General features: G+C 45.4%; 1 protein-coding gene across 2 annotated transcripts in view; it reads right to left on the bottom strand.

The window, feature by feature from the left end:
• TMEM63A (transmembrane protein 63A) overlaps positions 1 to 18,771 on the bottom strand; it is a 76,088-nt gene that overhangs the window by 36,344 nt on the left and 20,973 nt on the right. For both annotated transcript variants that reach the window (XM_073556393.1, XM_073556392.1), the window contains exons 2-7: positions 13,273 to 13,480; positions 12,404 to 12,483; positions 11,759 to 11,828; positions 10,748 to 10,785; positions 9,024 to 9,166; positions 1,277 to 1,328 (exon numbers count right to left, since the gene is read on the bottom strand). In XM_073556393.1, the coding sequence (XP_073412494.1) occupies positions 1,277 to 1,328; positions 9,024 to 9,166; positions 10,748 to 10,785; positions 11,759 to 11,828; positions 12,404 to 12,483; positions 13,273 to 13,470 (581 nt within the window). In that variant the 5' untranslated portion in view covers positions 13,471 to 13,480. The remainder of the gene's footprint in view (positions 1 to 1,276; positions 1,329 to 9,023; positions 9,167 to 10,747; positions 10,786 to 11,758; positions 11,829 to 12,403; positions 12,484 to 13,272; positions 13,481 to 18,771) is intronic.

Genomic DNA, 18,771 nt, shown 5'->3' with positions numbered 1-18,771 from the left:
CAACATGTGCAGTCATCATTACTTTGCATCAGAAGGGCTTAACAGGCAATGTCTTGCCTTAAAAAGATTGATTTAGGCCCAATCGTTTAACAGATCAGCAAGAACTTCAAAGAAAGTGGTTCAATTGCTGCGAAGAAGGCTTCCGGCACTCAAGAAAGTCCAACAAGTCTCAGGAAGGTCTCCTAAAAAGGATTCAGCTATGGCATCAGTTCAGCACCAGTGCAGAGCTATGGCATCAGTTCAACACCAGTGCAGAGCTTGCTCAAGAGCGGCAGCAGGCAGGTGTTGGTATATCAAGGCGAAGGCTTTTTTAAGGCTGACCTGGGGCTCAAGAAGGGCAGCAAAGAAGCCGATTTTCGCCAAGAAAAGCATCAAGGACAGACTGACCATTCTGCAAAGATTGGACTACAGAGGACAGGTGTAAAGTGATTTTCTCTGATGAAGACCCCTACAGACTGTCTGGGACATCTGGAAGAATGATTGTCCGGGAAGGAAAGGTGACGCTGCCATAAGTCCTGTGTCGCCCAGCAGTAAAGAGACCACTCGTGTGGGGGGCTTCTCATCCATGGAGGTGCTCACACACAATTATACCTGAACGTGCCATCAATAAAGAATGGGGATCTACACATGCTCCAAGAGCAACTTCTCCCATCATCCAGGATAATGTGGGCATGATGCTTTTTCCAGCATGATGGAGACCGTGTCGCAAAGTAAAAGTGATAACCTTGCAACATCGGAAACTTTGGGGTCAGGAAACTCGCTAGATCTAAATCCCATTGAGAATCTGTGGACAATCCTCAACAAGCGAGCAGACAAACAAAAACCCAGAAATTGTGATCAACTTCGAGCTCTGATGAGACAAGAATGGGAGGCCATCAGTCAGGATCCGCCCAAAAGCCGATATCTGAAGGGCAGAAGTCTGGAGGATACGGGTCAGCGCTGGGAAGATTGAGGAGTCCCAGAAAGTTCATGGATTTGTCAATAAAAGTGTAAAAACTTCTGAAACGCTGAGAATAATAGTTCAGAAATCACAGAAAATAGTTCAGAAATCACAGAAACATCCGACAAAAAGAGCTAAAGACACCGAAGAGGTAAAAATGTGCGAAAAGCAAAAATTAGTTTGAGTCTCAAAACCTTTGGCTACGACTGTATGTGCATGCAGGGAGTATGGAGCCGTGCATCATATCGACCCCCCATATGGATAAATGGGTGGAAATGAATAACGTGATAAAAGATGGACAATGCAAGGTATACACAATTATCAGGCCATACTCACTGATGCTGTAAATTTGCTATTGTTGTCCTGCCAAAGCTGACGGGATCATCATCTAAAAAAAAACAAACACAAAAACAAAAGCACATCTTATACATAAGAAATGCAAGTTATTTTCCCCTATACAAAGCTGTCTGAGATTGCAGCCGCACACAATAACTGCAGTCACTCACAAAATAGATCAATGGGGTTTTGTTTTCCCCCTTTAAATTTTTATTTCTTTTTTTAAATTAGTTGTGGTCATGTTAGAAAAAAAATAAATACGGTAATCATCTGGTACTCACCCTCCCCGAGTCCAGCGCTGCATCTCCTCTGCTGCTCCGGTGATTGAGTACAGAATGCAGCTGTGACATTACTCCAACAGCGCTGCAGCCGATCACTGGGCTGGGAGTATTCTATCACCTACTGTTGAGCCCGTGATTGGCTGCAGCGCTGTTGATGCGAGAGCAAGTATCAGCTGATTTTATTATTTTAATACAGACATGTCAAATTTGGAAAAGAAAATTTGAAAGAGGAAAACCCATTTAACGTCAGATAGTAGAGCGGAATAACTTGGAGTAGGGGCCCCGCTCATGAAGAGGAGATGGGGGGAAAAAAATACAGCATTGGATGTTAAAAGGAACGACCAGGGCACACTTGAAATTATCAATGTTAGAAATTAATTGACTGCCCTGGAAAGCGCATTCCTGAGAGCTGAAACAGCACAAGAGAAATCCTTAAGATAGGAATGCATTTTTGATGTTGATCTGCTTCAAAACCAGCCTTAAAAAAAACAAAAAACAGCTGCTCGAGTATTCTATTGATTTCAATGGGAAATCCACATTGTTGTTCATACATAGCATTATTTGAAAGCTTTTCACCTTTTGCCTTCTATGAAAAATTTATGCTGCTGTTGATTCAGCATATTTTTTGTTTTTCTTTTTAGCGTTTTTTGTTATAATAAAGTTTTAAAATAAGTGAAACGTCTCCTTCCAGATGTGGACTCCTTGTAAAATCTGCTCAAACTTAACACTGCCAAGTCAAAAGGATGCCAAAAAAAAAAAAAAGTGTGGAAAAAATAACACTTTGAAAGTGCTTTTGGTCTGAAAACTCTGTTTTAAAAAAAATAAAACAGATCTGAATGTAGATTTTTCTTGAAAACTGCATCAGATTTTTTGATTTTTCCAGCTCCAGTGTGAACATACCCTTACAATTTAGGCAGATTTAAGAAAAAAAATAGCTTTGAGAGATGTTTTTTAAGGTGCGGGTTACAACAGCCATTCAGGTGTTTGTTTCACTGATAAACTTGGAGTCTAAAAGTAGTTCTTTGTAGGTTATTCAAATAATCATTCAAAACATTGCGTGTACACATACCGTTATTAACGTTTTGGCCAATTCCAGTGAGGAAAATAGGGATTTTTGTGTACTCACCGTAAAATCCTTTTCTCCGAGCCAATCATTGGGGGATACAGAGACAGTGGGTGTTATGCTGCTGCCACTAGGAGGACACTAAGTAAACCAGAAAAAAAGTTAGCTCCTCCCCTGCAGTGTACACCCTCTCGCTGGCTGGGATTTCTCCAGTTCGGTGAAAAAAGCACTAGGAGCATAAACAGTCAACAATAACCATAACTAAGTCAAAGCCTAAGAATGCTACAGTGAGCCAATAGGCTAAACAGGGTGGGTGCTGTGTCCCCCAATGATTGGCTCGGAGAAAAGGATTTTACGGTGAGTACACAAAAATCCCTATTTCTCCTACGCCTCATTGGGGGACACAGAGACAGTGGGACGTCCTAAAGCAGTCCCTGGGTGGGGAGCATACATCTGCTAATACCCCATGTACCACTGAGGTACTGCTGATTGCCGGCTGCATCTGCCGAGAGCTGCATCCGCAGAGGCCTGAGAATGAATTAGGCAATGCTTGTAAAGGTATGCAGACTGGACCAAGTCGCAGCCTTGCAGACCTGTTCTGTCGAGGCCTGGTGCCGAATGGCCAAAGAGGCACCCACTGACCGGGTAGAGTGCGCCTTAATCCCCGCTGGGACAGGCGCGTTCCTGACACAGTAGGATTCTTGATGACCCTCAGAAGCAAGGAAAGAGGGGGGGGGGGGGGGGGAAATGTACGGGAACCGGAACCATGGCAGAACTAGGGTGCCCGCTCCGATGGCGCATGGATCGCGCGATCAGGCAATGAACCGAGGAACCTTGTTGTTTAGTCTTGATGCCATGAGATCCACATCCGGAGTCCCCCAACGATGACAAATCTGCTGAAAGACTTCTGGATGAAGAGACCACTCTCCCGAGGCGATGCCTTGGCGACTGAGAAAATCTGCCATCCAATTTTCTACTTGGCCCAATGGAAGATGTGATCACTTCGTGCATGGCCATCCTGCTACGGATACCTCCCTGGTGGTTGATATACGCTACAGCCGTGGCGTTGTTGGATTGGATCCTGATGGGGTGATCTGCGAGGAGTTGGTGGAAACTCCGTGGAGCTAATCTGATCGCTCGTATCTCCAAAATGTTGATGGGGAGACGTGACTCTCGGGTCGACCAGCGACCCTTGTGCCATGTGGTGACGAAATACCGCACCCCAGTCGAGAAGATTTGCGTCAGTGGTTACTACCAACCATTTTACTGGGAGAAAAGACTTCCCTTGATTCAGAGAGGACCTCAGTGTCCACCACCTGAGGGCTTGCCTGACCCGCAGGGACAGAAGGATTTGACAATTCAGGGAAAACGGGTTCTTGTTCCAAGCTAACAGCAATGCATGTTGTAAGGGACAGAGGTGGAACTGTGCAAATGGAACTGCTTCCATCGCTGCCACCATCTTTCCAAGAACTCCCATGCTGAAATGAATGGAGTGAGAAACCGGTGGTTAAAGAGTCCGCGCTGCCTGTAGTAAGGCTTGGGGCCTTTCTGGTGGGAGAATGACCAACCCGCAGGAAGTGTCCAAGATCATTCCTAAAAAGGACATCTGCTGAGCTGTTTTTGGGAAAGACTTTTCGAAATTTATGTTCCAGCCCAGGCGAGAAAGTGTTTTACTGTTATATCCACGGATTCCTCGCAGGCTGGGAAGGGCCCTTGATGAGCAGGTCGTCCAGATACAGTAACACCGCCACTCCCCGCGAGTGGAGAATGGCCTTCACAGCCACCATGACCTTAGTAAAGACCCTGGGGCGTTGGCGAGTCCGACAGGCAAGGCAACGAACTGGAAGTGCTCATCGTGAATTGCAAAAACGCAGGAACTGCTGGTGAGACGGGCAGATCCGGAATGTGAAAGTAAGCATCCTTGATGTCGATGGATTCTAGGAACTTTTCCTTTTTCCATGGAAGTGACAACTGATCGGAGGGATTCCATTCGGAGTCGCCGTACTTTGACAAACTGATTTAACAGTTTGAGATCCAGAATGGGTCGCATCGTCCTGTCCTTTTTGGGAACCACAAAAAAAAGGTTTGAATAAAATCCCCTGAACCTCTCGTGATGAGGGCCCGGAATGATGACTCCGTCCCTTAGAGTCTGAACAGCCCGAAGGAAGGCTCTTATCTTTTCCTTGGGGGGATAGGAAAGGAAAAACCGAGTTGGAGGGAAGAAAATTCTATCTTGTATCCGGAGGACACCAGCTACCTGACCCACTTGTCGTGGGTGACTGCGAGCCAAGTGTGGCTGAAGGAAAGTAGGCGGCCGCCAACTTTGTCGGTGTCTACCGGAAACCGCAACAAGTCATTGGGTAGATCTAGGAGATCTGGCTCCCCTAGATCCAGAAGCCCTAGACCTGGGTTTCAAAGAGCGGTTAGGTCTGTATGAGACCTGGGAGCCTCTGTCTCCTCGCGGGGACCGACCTGATCTTGAAGAGAAGGTAGAGGAGGATCAACTGGAATTGTTGCGAGAAGATTGAAGACGCGTCGGCTATTGGTTGCGAAATGGCCGAACAGCCCTTGTGTTGAGGAAGGAATTTACTTTTCCCTCCGGTAGTATCAGAAAAGAGCTGGTCCAGTTTCTCTCCAAAAGGTTGACCCGTTTGAAAGGGGAGAGAAGACAATGCTCTTTTAGATGTGGCATCCGCCAGCCAGTCGCGGAGCCATAGGGCTCTTGTAATGGAGGTCGCATTAGCAGCAGTTTGAGCCGCGCAGTTGGCGGCATCACCAGAAGTGTCTACTACAAAGTCCGCTGCGTGAATTATCTGCCTGGCGACAGTGGTTGCCTCTGAAGAATGGTGCCCTGGAGGGAAGTAATCAAGGCTTATGCCCAAGCGGCCATTGCCTTAGAGACCAAAATGCCGCGAAAAAAACTCTGTTCCTGAAGCTTGAAACAACTAAACGGGCAAGATTGTCAATTTGACGATCGGAGGAGTTTCTGACTGAGGAGCCCTCAGAAACAGATAGGAGCGTTTTAGAAGCAAGACGCGATACTGGAGGGTCCACCGGAGGGGACTGTAACCAATCCTTCATTAGGTCTGTATCAATAGGGTATTTAGCCTGAGTAGACTGTTGCCCTGAGAACTATTTATGTGGCCGGTCCTAATGTTGCTGGACGGCTGGTAAACAACCTACGCACACGCTTGGTTTTCTTAAATGAGATAGCGTGTGCTGGAGTGGGAATATTTTCCTCATCCAACTTCAGAATCCTGTTGATTGACTCTATAAGAGAATCAAGCGACTCCTGATCAGATGGGGGATTCTGAGGGGCTGACGAGTCAGATTCGAATTCATAGCCGTGCTCGCTGTGAACCTCAGAAAAAGGCGAGCGAGACACAGGAGGCGCCGATGCTGAGGCGCGAACGTGACTGGGGGACGCGTCATGGGTCCGCTTTCCAGTGATCTGACCATCCCTTGAACGATGATGATCCCTGCTGGTGGTTCTGACTTAGAATCATAGAATCATAGAATCGTAGAGTTGGAAGGGACCTCCTGGGCCATCTGGTCCAACCCCCTGCTCAAAGCAGGATTCGCTAAATCATCCCAGTCAGATGTCTGTCCAGCCTCTGTTTGAAGACTTCCATTGAAGGAGAACTCACCACTTCTCGTGGCAGCCTGTTCCACTCATTGATCACTCTAACTGTCAAAAAGTTTTTTCTAATATCTAATCTGTGTCTCCTCCCATTCAGTTTCATCCCATTGCTTCTAGTCTTTCCTTGTGCAAATGAGAATAAAGTTGATCCTTCTACAATGTGACAGCCCTTTAGATATTTGTAGACAGCTATTAAGTCTCCTCTCAGTCTTCTCTTTTGCAAACTAAACATTCCCAAATCCTGCAACCTTTCCTCATAAGACAGGGTTTGCAGACCGGTCACCATTCTGGTCGCTCTTTTCTGAACTTGCTCCAGTTTGTTGATGTCTTTTTTAAAATGTGGTGCCCAAAACTGGACACAATATTCCAGATGAGGTCTGACCAAAGAGGAGTAGAGGGAAATAATGACTTCACGTGATCTAGACTGTATGCTTCTGTTAATACATCCTAGAATTGCATTTGCCTTTTTTGCTGCTGCATCACACTGTTGACTCATATTCAGTCTGTGATCTATTAGTATACCCAAGTCTTTTTCACATGTGCTGTCACTTAGCCCTATTCCTCCCATTCTATATATGCTTTTTCCATTTTTATTGCCCAGATGTAGTACTTTGCATTTCTCCCTGTTAAAAACCATTCTGTTAGTTGCTGCCCACTTCTCCAGTTTATTTAAATCTTTTTGAATCCTCTCTCTCTCTTCTCTAGTATTAGCTATCCCTCCTAGCTTTGTGTCATCAGCAAATTTAATCAGTTTACCCTCAATTCCTTCATCTAAATCGTTGATAAAGATGTTGAACAATACAGGGCCCAGGACAGAGCCCTGTGGTACCCCACTTGAGACATTCTTCTCTTAAAGAGTCCTCCCGGAGGGAGAATATAACCTGGGTCAGAGACTTCACCGACCGAGAGAGGGACGCAGCCCACTCAGGGGTACTAAGCGCAGGAGGCCCGTCAGCAGCGTGGCGAGGGGCGATGGAGCGCATTTCGGGGCGCAGGCCAGGTCGCAGTCCGTGTATAACGGATTAGTCTGTGCACTGGGTAATGTAGACTTGCAAATGGTACACACGGTATAAAAACGCAGTGTGCTTATTAACTGCCCGTTTAGCCTCCTTAGATTGAGGCATAGCGCTCCTGAAAGGGTTAACGGCCGAGTCTGTCTGCAGCTGCAGGGACTGTGCCGGGAAGGGGTTAAGCTTTAATCTGAGGGCAGATGCAGCTTACCCACGGTCCTGTGCTGTGTCCCCCAGGAGGAATAGCGGTGGCCCTGCGGTGTCACCCGGTACCCGGCTGTCCAGAGCAGGCCTAGCGCTCATGAAGGGGTTAACGGCCGCCGATAGAAAAGGACATGGCCCCCGAGATTAGAATTTTGCGTCTCGTAAGAGGTGAGAGGCGCCAAGAGGAGGGGGCGGCGACATTAGCGTGGACGGCGCTATTCAAATTGCAGCCTAGTAGGCCGGAAAAGCCAGGGACTAAATTTCTGGCCTACCCGAGCGCCGGGGGCGGTGGGGGCCACGATGGGGCGCCGCTTCTCCCGGGGGCAAGGACCCGACCCCATACCTCCACTCCTGTGCTCAGGCAGATCGCGCTCCGCGTTCTTCCAGCTGCAGGGTCTCATCCTCCGGGCGATGCAGCAGAGCTGGTGGAGGTCTTAAAGGGGTATTGCTCAATCGATCCACCCTGTGGTAGGGGGATGGAGAGCTCTGGGGCTGATTCAGGGCATCGGAAAGCGCTGCTCAAGTCCTTCTCCATGCACTCCTGTGCTTCGTTCCTTTTGCGCTAGCCCTCGTATCCGTGGAGTACCGACCGTAAGAGAAACATCGTCAGAAGAATCAGCCCCATTCGTCGCAGGAAAGTGTACGGGGAGGTCTACTCCGCGTGCTTGCCTGTTGGATCGGGGGAGAGCGGGCCGTAGAAAGGAACCGTCGCCCCCTTCACTCCGTTAATTAAACAATAAAAATTTACAGAAAAAGAAAAAAAGAAAATAAAAACGGTGGGGTCTGAAACCCAAGTGCCTCCTACAGACACTAAGCAAAGAACTGGAGAAATCCCAGCCAGCGAGAGGGTGTATACTGCAGGGGAGCAGCTGACTTCTTTTCTGGTTTACTTAGTGTCCTCCTAGTGGCAGCAACATAACACCCACTGTCTCTATGTCCCCCAATGAGGCGTTGGAGAAAGGTGGATTTAAGAAATTTTTTTTAAGGCACGGGTTACAACAGCTATTCAGGTGTTGTCACTGATATAGATGGGGTCGATTTGTAACCCTCTGTAGGGTAATCAAATAATCCCTATTCAAAACACAGCTTGCCCACACTCCCTTACAGTTTTGGCAAATTCCAGTGAGGAAATGTTCGATTTGAGAGACGTTTTTAAGCTGCAGGTTACAACAGCTGTTCACATGTTGTCACTGATAGAAATAGGGGAAGATTCCACAACGTTTTTTCATTATATTTCTGTAGTTAAAAAGCAGGGCTGTGGAGTCCAGAGTCGTGGAGTCCAGAGTCGTGGAGTCCAGAGTCGTGGAGTCCAGAGTCGTGGAGTCCAGAGTCGTGGAGTCCAGAGTCGTGGAGTCCAGAGTCGTGGAGTCCAGAGTCGTCGGAGGTTTGTCTTACCGACTCCACAGCCCTGGTTAAAAGCTTTGAAAAGTCTCAAAACTTTTTCCATAATGCAAACTTCAATCACGGGTTTAATTGTGTCTCACTACAGCTTAATGAAGGAATACTTCTGCAAAGTAACGTAAAGAAAGAAAAAAAATAAAGCAGTCACCAAGCAAAGTCCCAGAGAGGTTCACCGGCAATATGACCGCAACCGAGAGGACACTGGCGACCACCAGGAAGAATATGATGTGCCGCTGGAAGGACAGGTAGTGACAGGCGTCTTCTCCACATTTCTCATAGATGTCTTCATCACTAGGAGGGAGAAAACGGAACAGTGAGCAGAAGTCCGGAATGTCAGGGAGATGTTATGGATTGAGGAGCAGGATGTTATGCAGAACGTCTGAGTATGTGACTTTACTGTGCGTTATTAGCGGTAAGTCTCTACACCATAAATATTAGTAATGTTTTATAATGAAGTTAGAACATTTGCCTTTTAGATATTGTTGCTGTGGTTGATTAGTGGCCTCCTATAATTGGGCACGCTGTGGACATCTATGTAAGACGCGCTCAGATTGGGCAGATATTGGCGTGCGCCTAATTTTTCTACTATTCGGTGGTTATCTTACGTAATGTGAGCGGTGCGCACATCGCTGATTTAGAGCATGCCTGCGATACCAATTGGGAGCGCGCCCGTCGTAAAATAAAGTTATCGGATGTGTTTATTTAAAAAAAAAAAAAAAAAAATCTTAAATGCATGCACTTGGAGCTAAAATTCATTTTTTGCAATTGGGTTTTAATAACAATTTTAGCCTCCAAGTTGCACTGTCTATTGCTGGCTGCAGAATGAGTTAACTGATAAAAAGTCAGTGAGCCCGCCCGGTATGATGGTCTAACTCTTTTATCCGTCTTAGGCCGTGTTCACAAGTTCAGTATTTTACCCAAAAATGGGACAATCCCTGAGGACTAACACTTTGTGTGTGTATAGTGTTGATTTCCTGCCTTATCCAGGCCACCAGCAGTACAAGACAAGTGTCATAACACCATCCATTTGGTCCACGATACTGAGAGGACTCTGCTTATACTATAAAAAAAAAGAAAAAAAAATAGAAAAAAAGGAATATAAAAAAAGAAAAAAAAAGTGAAAATAAAGAAAATAAGAAAACAAAAGAAAAAAAAAGAAAAATAAGGGAAAAAAATATACTCTCAATCTATACAGGACAACTATCAAGTGAGCTTCAGAAAACAAAGTGTCAGTTCTAGTGAAAGTGAAAACTGCAATGCTTCAAGATTTCTTTTTATTTATGGCTGACACCTAAAAAATAATTCTATAATAAAAAAAAAACAAACTTGATTTTAATAATATTATATTTTCTCTTCAATGATCGTAGTCGCAGGTCAGAAGGGAATATCACCATTTGAACAATCAACACGACTATGGGAAGTGTCGATAGCTTAGTTTACAGGTATCAGTTCTTCCTGCCTCATCCTATAGCAGCGGCCAATATCTGCTGGGCTGGGATAGAACTGTACATAGCGCACCTGGGGCCCAGCAGTTGTACCGGGGACACAATACCCCCTCTGCCAGATAAGAGGACACCAGTAAGGAAGGGGGCACACTTGATGTGATGCGAGAAACTCACACATCGATACCCGGCACTGCCACCGGCACTCGGGACTGGAGTGTGCGGCTCCATGTATTTCTATGCAGCTGCACACTCCGGTCCCGAGTACCGGCGGCAGTGCTGGGTATTGATGCGCGAGTTTCTTGCATCACACTCGCAAGTGTGACCCCGGCCTAAGTGGGAGGCTCGATTACAGATTTTGCATTGGAGCTCAGTTACCCCTCCGGTGCTAGGAGCTCAGGACACACAGGTCTCTTCACCGTGTACTTACTGCATCTGGAATGCAAATGATATCCAAGAGCAAAATCCCTGCAAAGAGCATAAAAAAGGTCGTAAGTAAAATGCAGGAAAGGACAAGGCAGGGACAAATCAATAGGGTGCTTTCACGCCTGAAGGAATATTTTATTTTGTAACAAGAACCAAAACAAATCTTTTGAGATGAACATAATATATGAAAAATATAATTTTATATATATATATATATATATATATATATATATATATATATATATATTTGGATAATTAAGATCAGTCTTTGTAATAAACTTATAAACTTTTTATTTAATCGCCATTTTTAATACATCTTCTTGCCTCAATCGAACAAAACATTTGTTTACATCTAGGGGTAGATAATTGGTTCTGATCATGTGCAACTAACACAAGGGTGTGTTATAAGAGGGCGCCCTTATACTAATGCCAGAATGAAGAATAGGTAAAATATAAAACAATATCCTGTCTCCATATCAGGAGCTGCTCCCTAGAGTATTGTATGTTTTTGTTTTTAGTTTTTTTTCTCCAACACCAACATACGGTTCCATAGAGAGCAGCATTTCAATTTGATGCAGATTTTTATGGGCTTTAGAAGTGGGCAATGTTCCCATGAACCTCAGGGGTGGGTCTTTAGGCTGCTCTGTATAATTACCCTGTGAGTCACACCCCTTTAGTAAAAAAATAAAAAAATAAAATTTGCACTAAATAAAAAAGGTCTATATTTCTGGAACCGTATGGGAAGATTAAAAATAAAATAAAATATTCAGGACAGGAGCTGGAATAAAGTAAGAGCAGAAATTTGGACACTTTTTTTTTTTTAAGACATGGCCAGAAATTAAGTGTTGTTCTTTATTGTAGTGAAAAAACAACTGTAAAGATCAACTTCAGGGGCTGAAAGTGGTGGGACATATTCTGAGACAACCGCCCCCTGCCATGGACGCCAAGACACCATGCCCCAGCCTTATATCCGCCCCTGGGTGTAATCAAGAGCATTCCGATTCGCTCCACGTACCCGATCCCTCTCTAGCGCCTCGTTAAAGGAGGATGATGAGGATAATCTCTGGTATCTTCTCTGTGGCACGCTGCAAGGTAAAAAGCAAAATTGTATCACATATCACGAAGATTAGTTAGTCGTGGAGGCAGAAAGCGAACAGTCCAGACAAAGAGCCCATCCACAATCATGGCCAACCTCTCTGCTAGGTACTGACCGTCAGGGCAGAAGTCCTACCACGTAGAGGACCACTGTGCAGAAACCAGGCTGTGAAGAGAGCGACTGAGCATGTGCAAACAGCAGCACCTTTGCTCAGTAGGTGGACGTGCACATTGCTATACATTTTGAGCACCAGGTGGCGCCATACTATAACACTTCACTATCACTTTTATCAGGTAAATGGCATTTTCATGATTTATATAGCGAATATTTAAAGGGATAGTAAGTAAAAAAAAAAATTCATATGGAAGTAGTGTTACAGCTGTATAGGAGCCTGATATATTTATTTTAGAGTTCCCTTGTGCCAGGCATAAGAAATTTTGCATAATACTTTACGCAAATCAATTTGCAAGTGCACTTTTTTTTTTTTTAGATTTTTACCCTTTTTCCTATGTTGAGCGCTCTGGAATTAACGTCCCTTTAAACCAAATAATCATCATACCATACCTCCCACTGTCGTACACAAGAGCCACCCGCCCATAATCCCAGAAATTCTTCCGAATGATGGAGAAAATCAGCAACAGCAGCTGGAAAAAAAAAAATAAAAAAAAAATATATATATATAAAAATGACATCTGGTGGATCTTATGGTATTTAACCCCTCCACTCCCAAATGACATCAATGGGGGAAGGGCAGGGTCGGAGAATCTGACGACCGGTGGCCACGGATTGCCAGGTGGACCATTCACAGTCGGCCCCGATCTGGTGATCAGCTGGCCCGCACTGTGGCTATTACACACACATACGGGCACTGCTTGTTGGCCATTTTTTAATAATTTGCACATTATAAGTGCTAGAATAGCAGCATGGGAACTGTAAGTACTATAAGGACTGGTGCACAAGTTAAATTTATTGCAGCAGGGGAAAAAAAATAAATAAAAACATTACCAGTAAAGTGAACGAGATTTCTGAAATTTCATTCCCTCGCTGGTTAATTTCTTCCCTAAACCTTCAAAGCGTTTTTTTTTTTCATATCTGCAGGATGTTAATTGATCAGTATTTTTCACCCCAAAAAATGGAGGGGAAAAAAGGTAGTAAAAAATATGTTTATTTTATGCAGCATTTTTTTTTTTTTTTTTTTTTTGCAACAGAAAAATCTGCTACAATTCTAAACATGTGCACATCGCCTTAGGCGCCTGCCATTGTCTTATGGAGGATGCTGTGCGCCCGGGGCAATGAAATAGATCATTCTCTTTTTGGGATACAATGAGCAATTCGGCAAAAACGTATCTAATAAGGATCATAATTCCCAAGAATATTAGGAAATAGGGGGCGTACTACAGAAAGGAAACCCTTCTATCATTGGGACCACCTACCACAAAACAGATGACATCCAGCACCAGAACTGTCGGGATTCCTCCGAACGTCACCCCTTGGAGGACGGTGCTTCCCGCCTGACCGCCGTAGCAATACTTCTCGGATTCATTGGAGCTGCTGTTCCCCAAAAGGCTGTAGCTCCAGGTCGAGAAGGCACGGGAGTTACCCCCGAAATGAAACGGGAAGGAATGATACATCCGGACAGATCTGTCATGGAGGAAAGAAGTTGTCATTATATGAGGGAAGCGACACGGAGGGGACAGTGCCGGCAGGGAACAAGCGGCCCATTGTCATCTGCTGACCCTAGAAATCATAAACATCTCGCAGCGCGACCATGAGAATGACGACCATCACATGACTGAGAGCAGCAGACAGATTTATAGCAATGCTCTGGGCATTAAAAAGTTAATGGACCATAAAAAAAGTCAGATTATAATAGTACAGCAGCGTTATAGGAGGCGCGACTGACCACAGCCCCCACCATCACTCAGCACACATTGCAGGTGCAATTTTTCCAGGATGGAGACGATTGCAATTTTTTTTTTTTTTTTACATCTCTTTGCACAAAGTTTTACAGATTTACCATAATTTATGTCACAATTCATCGTAAATTACAGCGCATTTCAAGAGCATATTTGCATTTCTTACTAGGGTATGAAACACAATGGTAAATTTCACCGACAGGCCAAAAGAAAAACGTCATGTCCGCCTGCATCCACCACTAGAGGGAGCCCGCCGAGTACTAGGATAATCATTTAAAGGGATTGTCCACCTTTGGGAACAATTTTATTTTAGTACTTAATTGCATGTATTTGGAGCTCATAATGATTTTTGGAAATGGGTTCCATTAAAAATGTCGCACCGTTTGGCTTTTATCGGCTCTTTATTTCCTTGCATATTCAACCTTAATGTGGCCTGTTTTCTGCTGAGAATAAGACACAGGGTTACAAACTCTCCAGTCATTAAATCCGATATAAACTCACTGCCGTATTCTTAGTTAACTCATCTTGCAATACTGCAACAAAAAGGCTGAAGAAGGCAAACTGTACCAATTATTAATGAAACCCAATTACAAAAAGTGATTTTAGCACCAAATACATGCATTTAGGTCAAAAATAAAATGTCCTAAAAAAATGTTCTTAAAGGGGTTGCCCACCTTCTGAGTATTACTTTATTTCAACCTTTCTTTCAAAGACCCATAACTTTTTTGCTTTATTTTTTCTGTCATTATGTTTTTTGTCTTCCTTTACTTTGTATATTGGGAAAACTCTTGACAGGAACACTACACGAGTCCATAGAGATATTTCTGGTCAAACAGAGGCTCAATTTTTTTTCTGCTTCTATTTGGCAGACATATGTCAAAATACTGCAAAAACTGTAAAAAATCTACAGCATAGTATTAGCTGATAGCGCGGTTTGATCATGCGGACGGTGGCCTGATATTTATGTGTATGGACATAGGACTTTGTATTTTTATTTTTTACTGGTCTCTGGATTATCAGTTTTCCTTTAGTGCCAGTGGGTACGAGGACGCCGGGCAGCACCAAGGGCGCCCAAAACGATTCAGTGTAGAGGACAAGACTGAGATTACGGGTCTCCGAACACCGTGGCACTTGTGGAGATAAGCGGTGACTGCAGGCTCAGGGCACAAGGCAAAAGGAGTCCGACCAGAAGCGCAGCTACGGGGGCAGAGGGAGCTGTCACCCTGGGACACGTACTCTGAGGGGCCCACCCGGAGCTACGCTACTGTAACAGTATCGGCGTGCACCACGGGCACATACAATTACACTCTGCGGCAAAGCATGGGGAATCAATCTGACTGTGCTGCTACCTGCCTACTATGGGGCCCTTGAGCAGGAGTGAAAGGCTCCCTCTCCCATCATTCCCCCCTCTGCGTCTGACGTCAATGATAATGGGCGTTCAGAGCAGCTGGGGAACGAGGAGGAGAGGTGAGTATTGTATTATTTTTTAATGGGGAGTGAATTATACTATATGGAGGACTATGGGGAATGAATTATACTATATGGAGAGCTAAGGTGTGCATTATACTATATGGAGGGCTAAGGTGTGCATTATACTATATGGAGGGCTAAGGTGTGCATTATACTATATGGAGGGCTAAGGTGTGCATTATACTATATGGAGGGCTAAGGTGTGCATTATACTATATGGAGGGCTAAGGTGTGCATTATACTATATGGAGAGCTAAGGTGTGCATTATACTATATGGAGGGCTAATGTGTGCATTATACTATATGGAGAGCTAAGGTGTGCATTATACTATATGGAGGGCTAATGTGTGCATTATACTATATGGAGAGCTAAGGTGTGCATTATACTATATGGAGGGCTAAGGTGTGCATTATACTATATGGAGAGCTAAGGTTTCCGTTATACTATAAGGAGGACTAAAGGTGTGCATTATACAATATGCAAGCCTATGGGGAGAGAATTATACTACATAGAGGCCTATGAGGTGTGCATTATACTATATGGAGGACTGTGGGGTCAGGACACTGTGGGGGCATTATACTGTGTATAGGGAAACTGTATGGGGGGACTCAGAAGATTATGTGTTTAATAAGTGGCTACTTATTGTTATAGGGTCATTTTGGTTATTGCGACTGTTAAAGGGGCACACAGAGGGCATTATTACTTTCTAGGAGGCAAAGTGTGGGCACTGTTCTCTAGGACACTTGCACAGGGCATTACTATATTATAGAGGGTTGTTTTACCATCTTGAGGTCACGCAGAACCACACAGCAGGTGCAGTAATAGGGACACATACCCCAATACTGAGCCGCTGCTGCCGTATCAGCAGGATGAGGAGTTTGTGCAGGTTGGGGATAGATGAGGATGGTGCTGGAAATGTGACACATGAAATGTGTCCTTGTAATCTCTGCAGAGGAGTCCTGGCTGGAGAAGTTGTCATGTTGGTCTGGGCCAGATAGAAAAGACGGAAAAAGTGAAGGATTCCATCAGAAAGAACATCCTCTGAAAGTCACAATCTGTAACTGTGCTGTGATCTCTTACATGTTCTGCGGGACTGGTATTTACCACTACCATATGGCGGTAATATCAATGTTGGTCTTTGTATAGAGATTATTTTCAGTAACAGAGCAGTCATCTGCTGAGGTCCTCCTACATTAGGGTGCATCACTAAGTTGCAATCAAGGTTACCTGGTTAGGGGCCCACTCAGAAGTTTCGCCCCCCCCCCCGAAGAAAAAACCCTAGCTGCGCCTCTGAGTCTAACACAGCTTATATGGCATAAAAAGCTCATTATACATCGTGTATGAGATACAGGGATTCACCAGACGGAAGCCAAAGAAGCACACATTGCCACAGCAGCTTGTGATCTGCCACCCGTAAATATAATGTATGCCAAACAGACAAGACACCACACCCAGTTACAGAGGAGTCACCCTGTTTTCAACATCTTTCACCCACTGAGATTCAACTCTCCTGATATTTCTAGGGTCCCACAGATAAAAAAAATAATAATACTACTCCTAAAGACTAAAACAGGAGGAACTTTCTTAGCCACAAAACTTTACTGAGCTTGCTTGGTGGTCAGGTAGAGAAAGACAGACCCCGCGCATCACACATGGAGGAGAGAGACAGACCCCGCACATCACACATGGAGGAGAGAGACAGACCCCGCACTACACATGGAGGAGAGAGACAGACCTCGCACTACACATGGAGGAGAGAGACAGACCCCGCGCTACACATGGAGGAGAGAGACAGACCCCGCACTACACATGGAGGAGAGAGACAGACCCTGCACTACACATGGAGGAGAGAAAGTGACAGACCCCGCACTACACATGGAGGAGAGAAAGTGACAGACCCCGCACTACACATGGAGGAGAGAAAGTGACAGACCCCGCACTACACATGGAGGAGAGAAAGTGACAGACCCCGCACTACACATGGAGGAGAGAAAGTGACAGACCCCGCACTACACATGGAGGAGAGAAAGTGACAGACCCCGCACTACACATGGAGGAGAGAAAGTGACAGACCCCGCACTACACATGGAGGAGAGAGAGCGACAGACCCCGCACTACACATAGAGGAAAGAAAAAAAAACAAAACACCCCTCTCTTGTGTGACGTGCACATAAGAGCTGTCTCAGACCACAAGCCCATACTAGGGAGTGGCCTGTCTGAATCCTGTTCATATTAGACACTATTCACATGTTCAGGTTTTTAATACATTAGATAGGGACTTCTTCAATAGTAGTTACCTTGACGTGGTGGAGCAGCTTGGTGTACATTTTTTTGCGCAAAAAAACGTATCGACTAAATACCCTGTATTTGTTATCCAGCACTTGCTGATTACTGCCATTTTTTATTGCAGAGTATTTTTGCAAATCTGTCATTCTGTGTTTTCTTGTTGTATCACATGGAGGAAAGAGAGCGACAGACCCCGCACTACACATGGAGGAGAGAAAGTGACAGACCCCGCACTACACATGGAGGAGAGAAGAACAGACCCCACACTACACATGGAAGAGAGAGAGCGACAGACCCCGCACTACACATAGGAGAGAGAGTGACAGACCCCGCACTATACATGGAGGAGAGAGACAGACGCCGCACTATACATGGAGGAGAGAGACAGACCCCGCACTATACATGGAGGAGAGAGACAGACCCCGCACTATACATGGAGGAGAGAGACAGACCCCGCACTACACATAGGAGAGAGAGTGACAGACCCCGCACTATACATGGAGGAGAGAGACAGACGCCGCACTATACATGGAGGAGAGAGACAGACCCCGCACTATACATGGAGGAGACAGACCCCGCACTATACATGGAGGAGAGAGACAGACCCCGCACTATACATGGAGGAGAGAGACAGACCCCGCACTATACATGGAGGAGAGAGACAGACCCCGCACTATACATGGAGGAGAGAGACAGACCCCGCACTATACATGGAGGAGAGAGACAGACCCCGCACTATACATGGAGGAGAGAGACAGACCCCGCACTATACATGGAGGAGAGAGACAGACCCCGCACTATACATGGAGGAGAGAGACAGACCCCGCACTATACATGGAGGAGAGAGACAGACCCCGCACTATACATGGAGGAGAGAGACAGACCCCGCACTATACATGGAGGAGAGAGACCCCGCACTATACATGGAGGAGAGAGACCCCGCACTATACATGGAGGAGAGAGACAGACGCCGCACTATACATGGAGGAGACAGACCCCGCACTATACATGGAGGAGACAGACCCCGCACTATACATGGAGGAGAGAGACAGACCCCGCACTATACATGGAGGAGAGAGACCCCGCACTATACATGGAGGAGACAGACCCCGCACTATACATGGAGGAGACAGACCCCGCACTATACATGGAGGAGACAGACCCCGCACTATACATGGAGGAGACAGACCCCGCACTATACATGGAGGAGACAGACCCCGCACTATACATGGAGGAGACAGACCCCGCACTATACATGG

The sequence above is a fragment of the Dendrobates tinctorius genome, unplaced genomic scaffold (genome assembly GCF_039654945.1).
Source record: "Dendrobates tinctorius isolate UK_male_01 unplaced genomic scaffold, ASM3965494v1 ptg000232l, whole genome shotgun sequence".
Lineage (NCBI taxonomy): Eukaryota > Metazoa > Chordata > Amphibia > Anura > Dendrobatidae > Dendrobates > Dendrobates tinctorius.
This window is presented reverse-complemented; position numbering and strand designations above follow the sequence as displayed.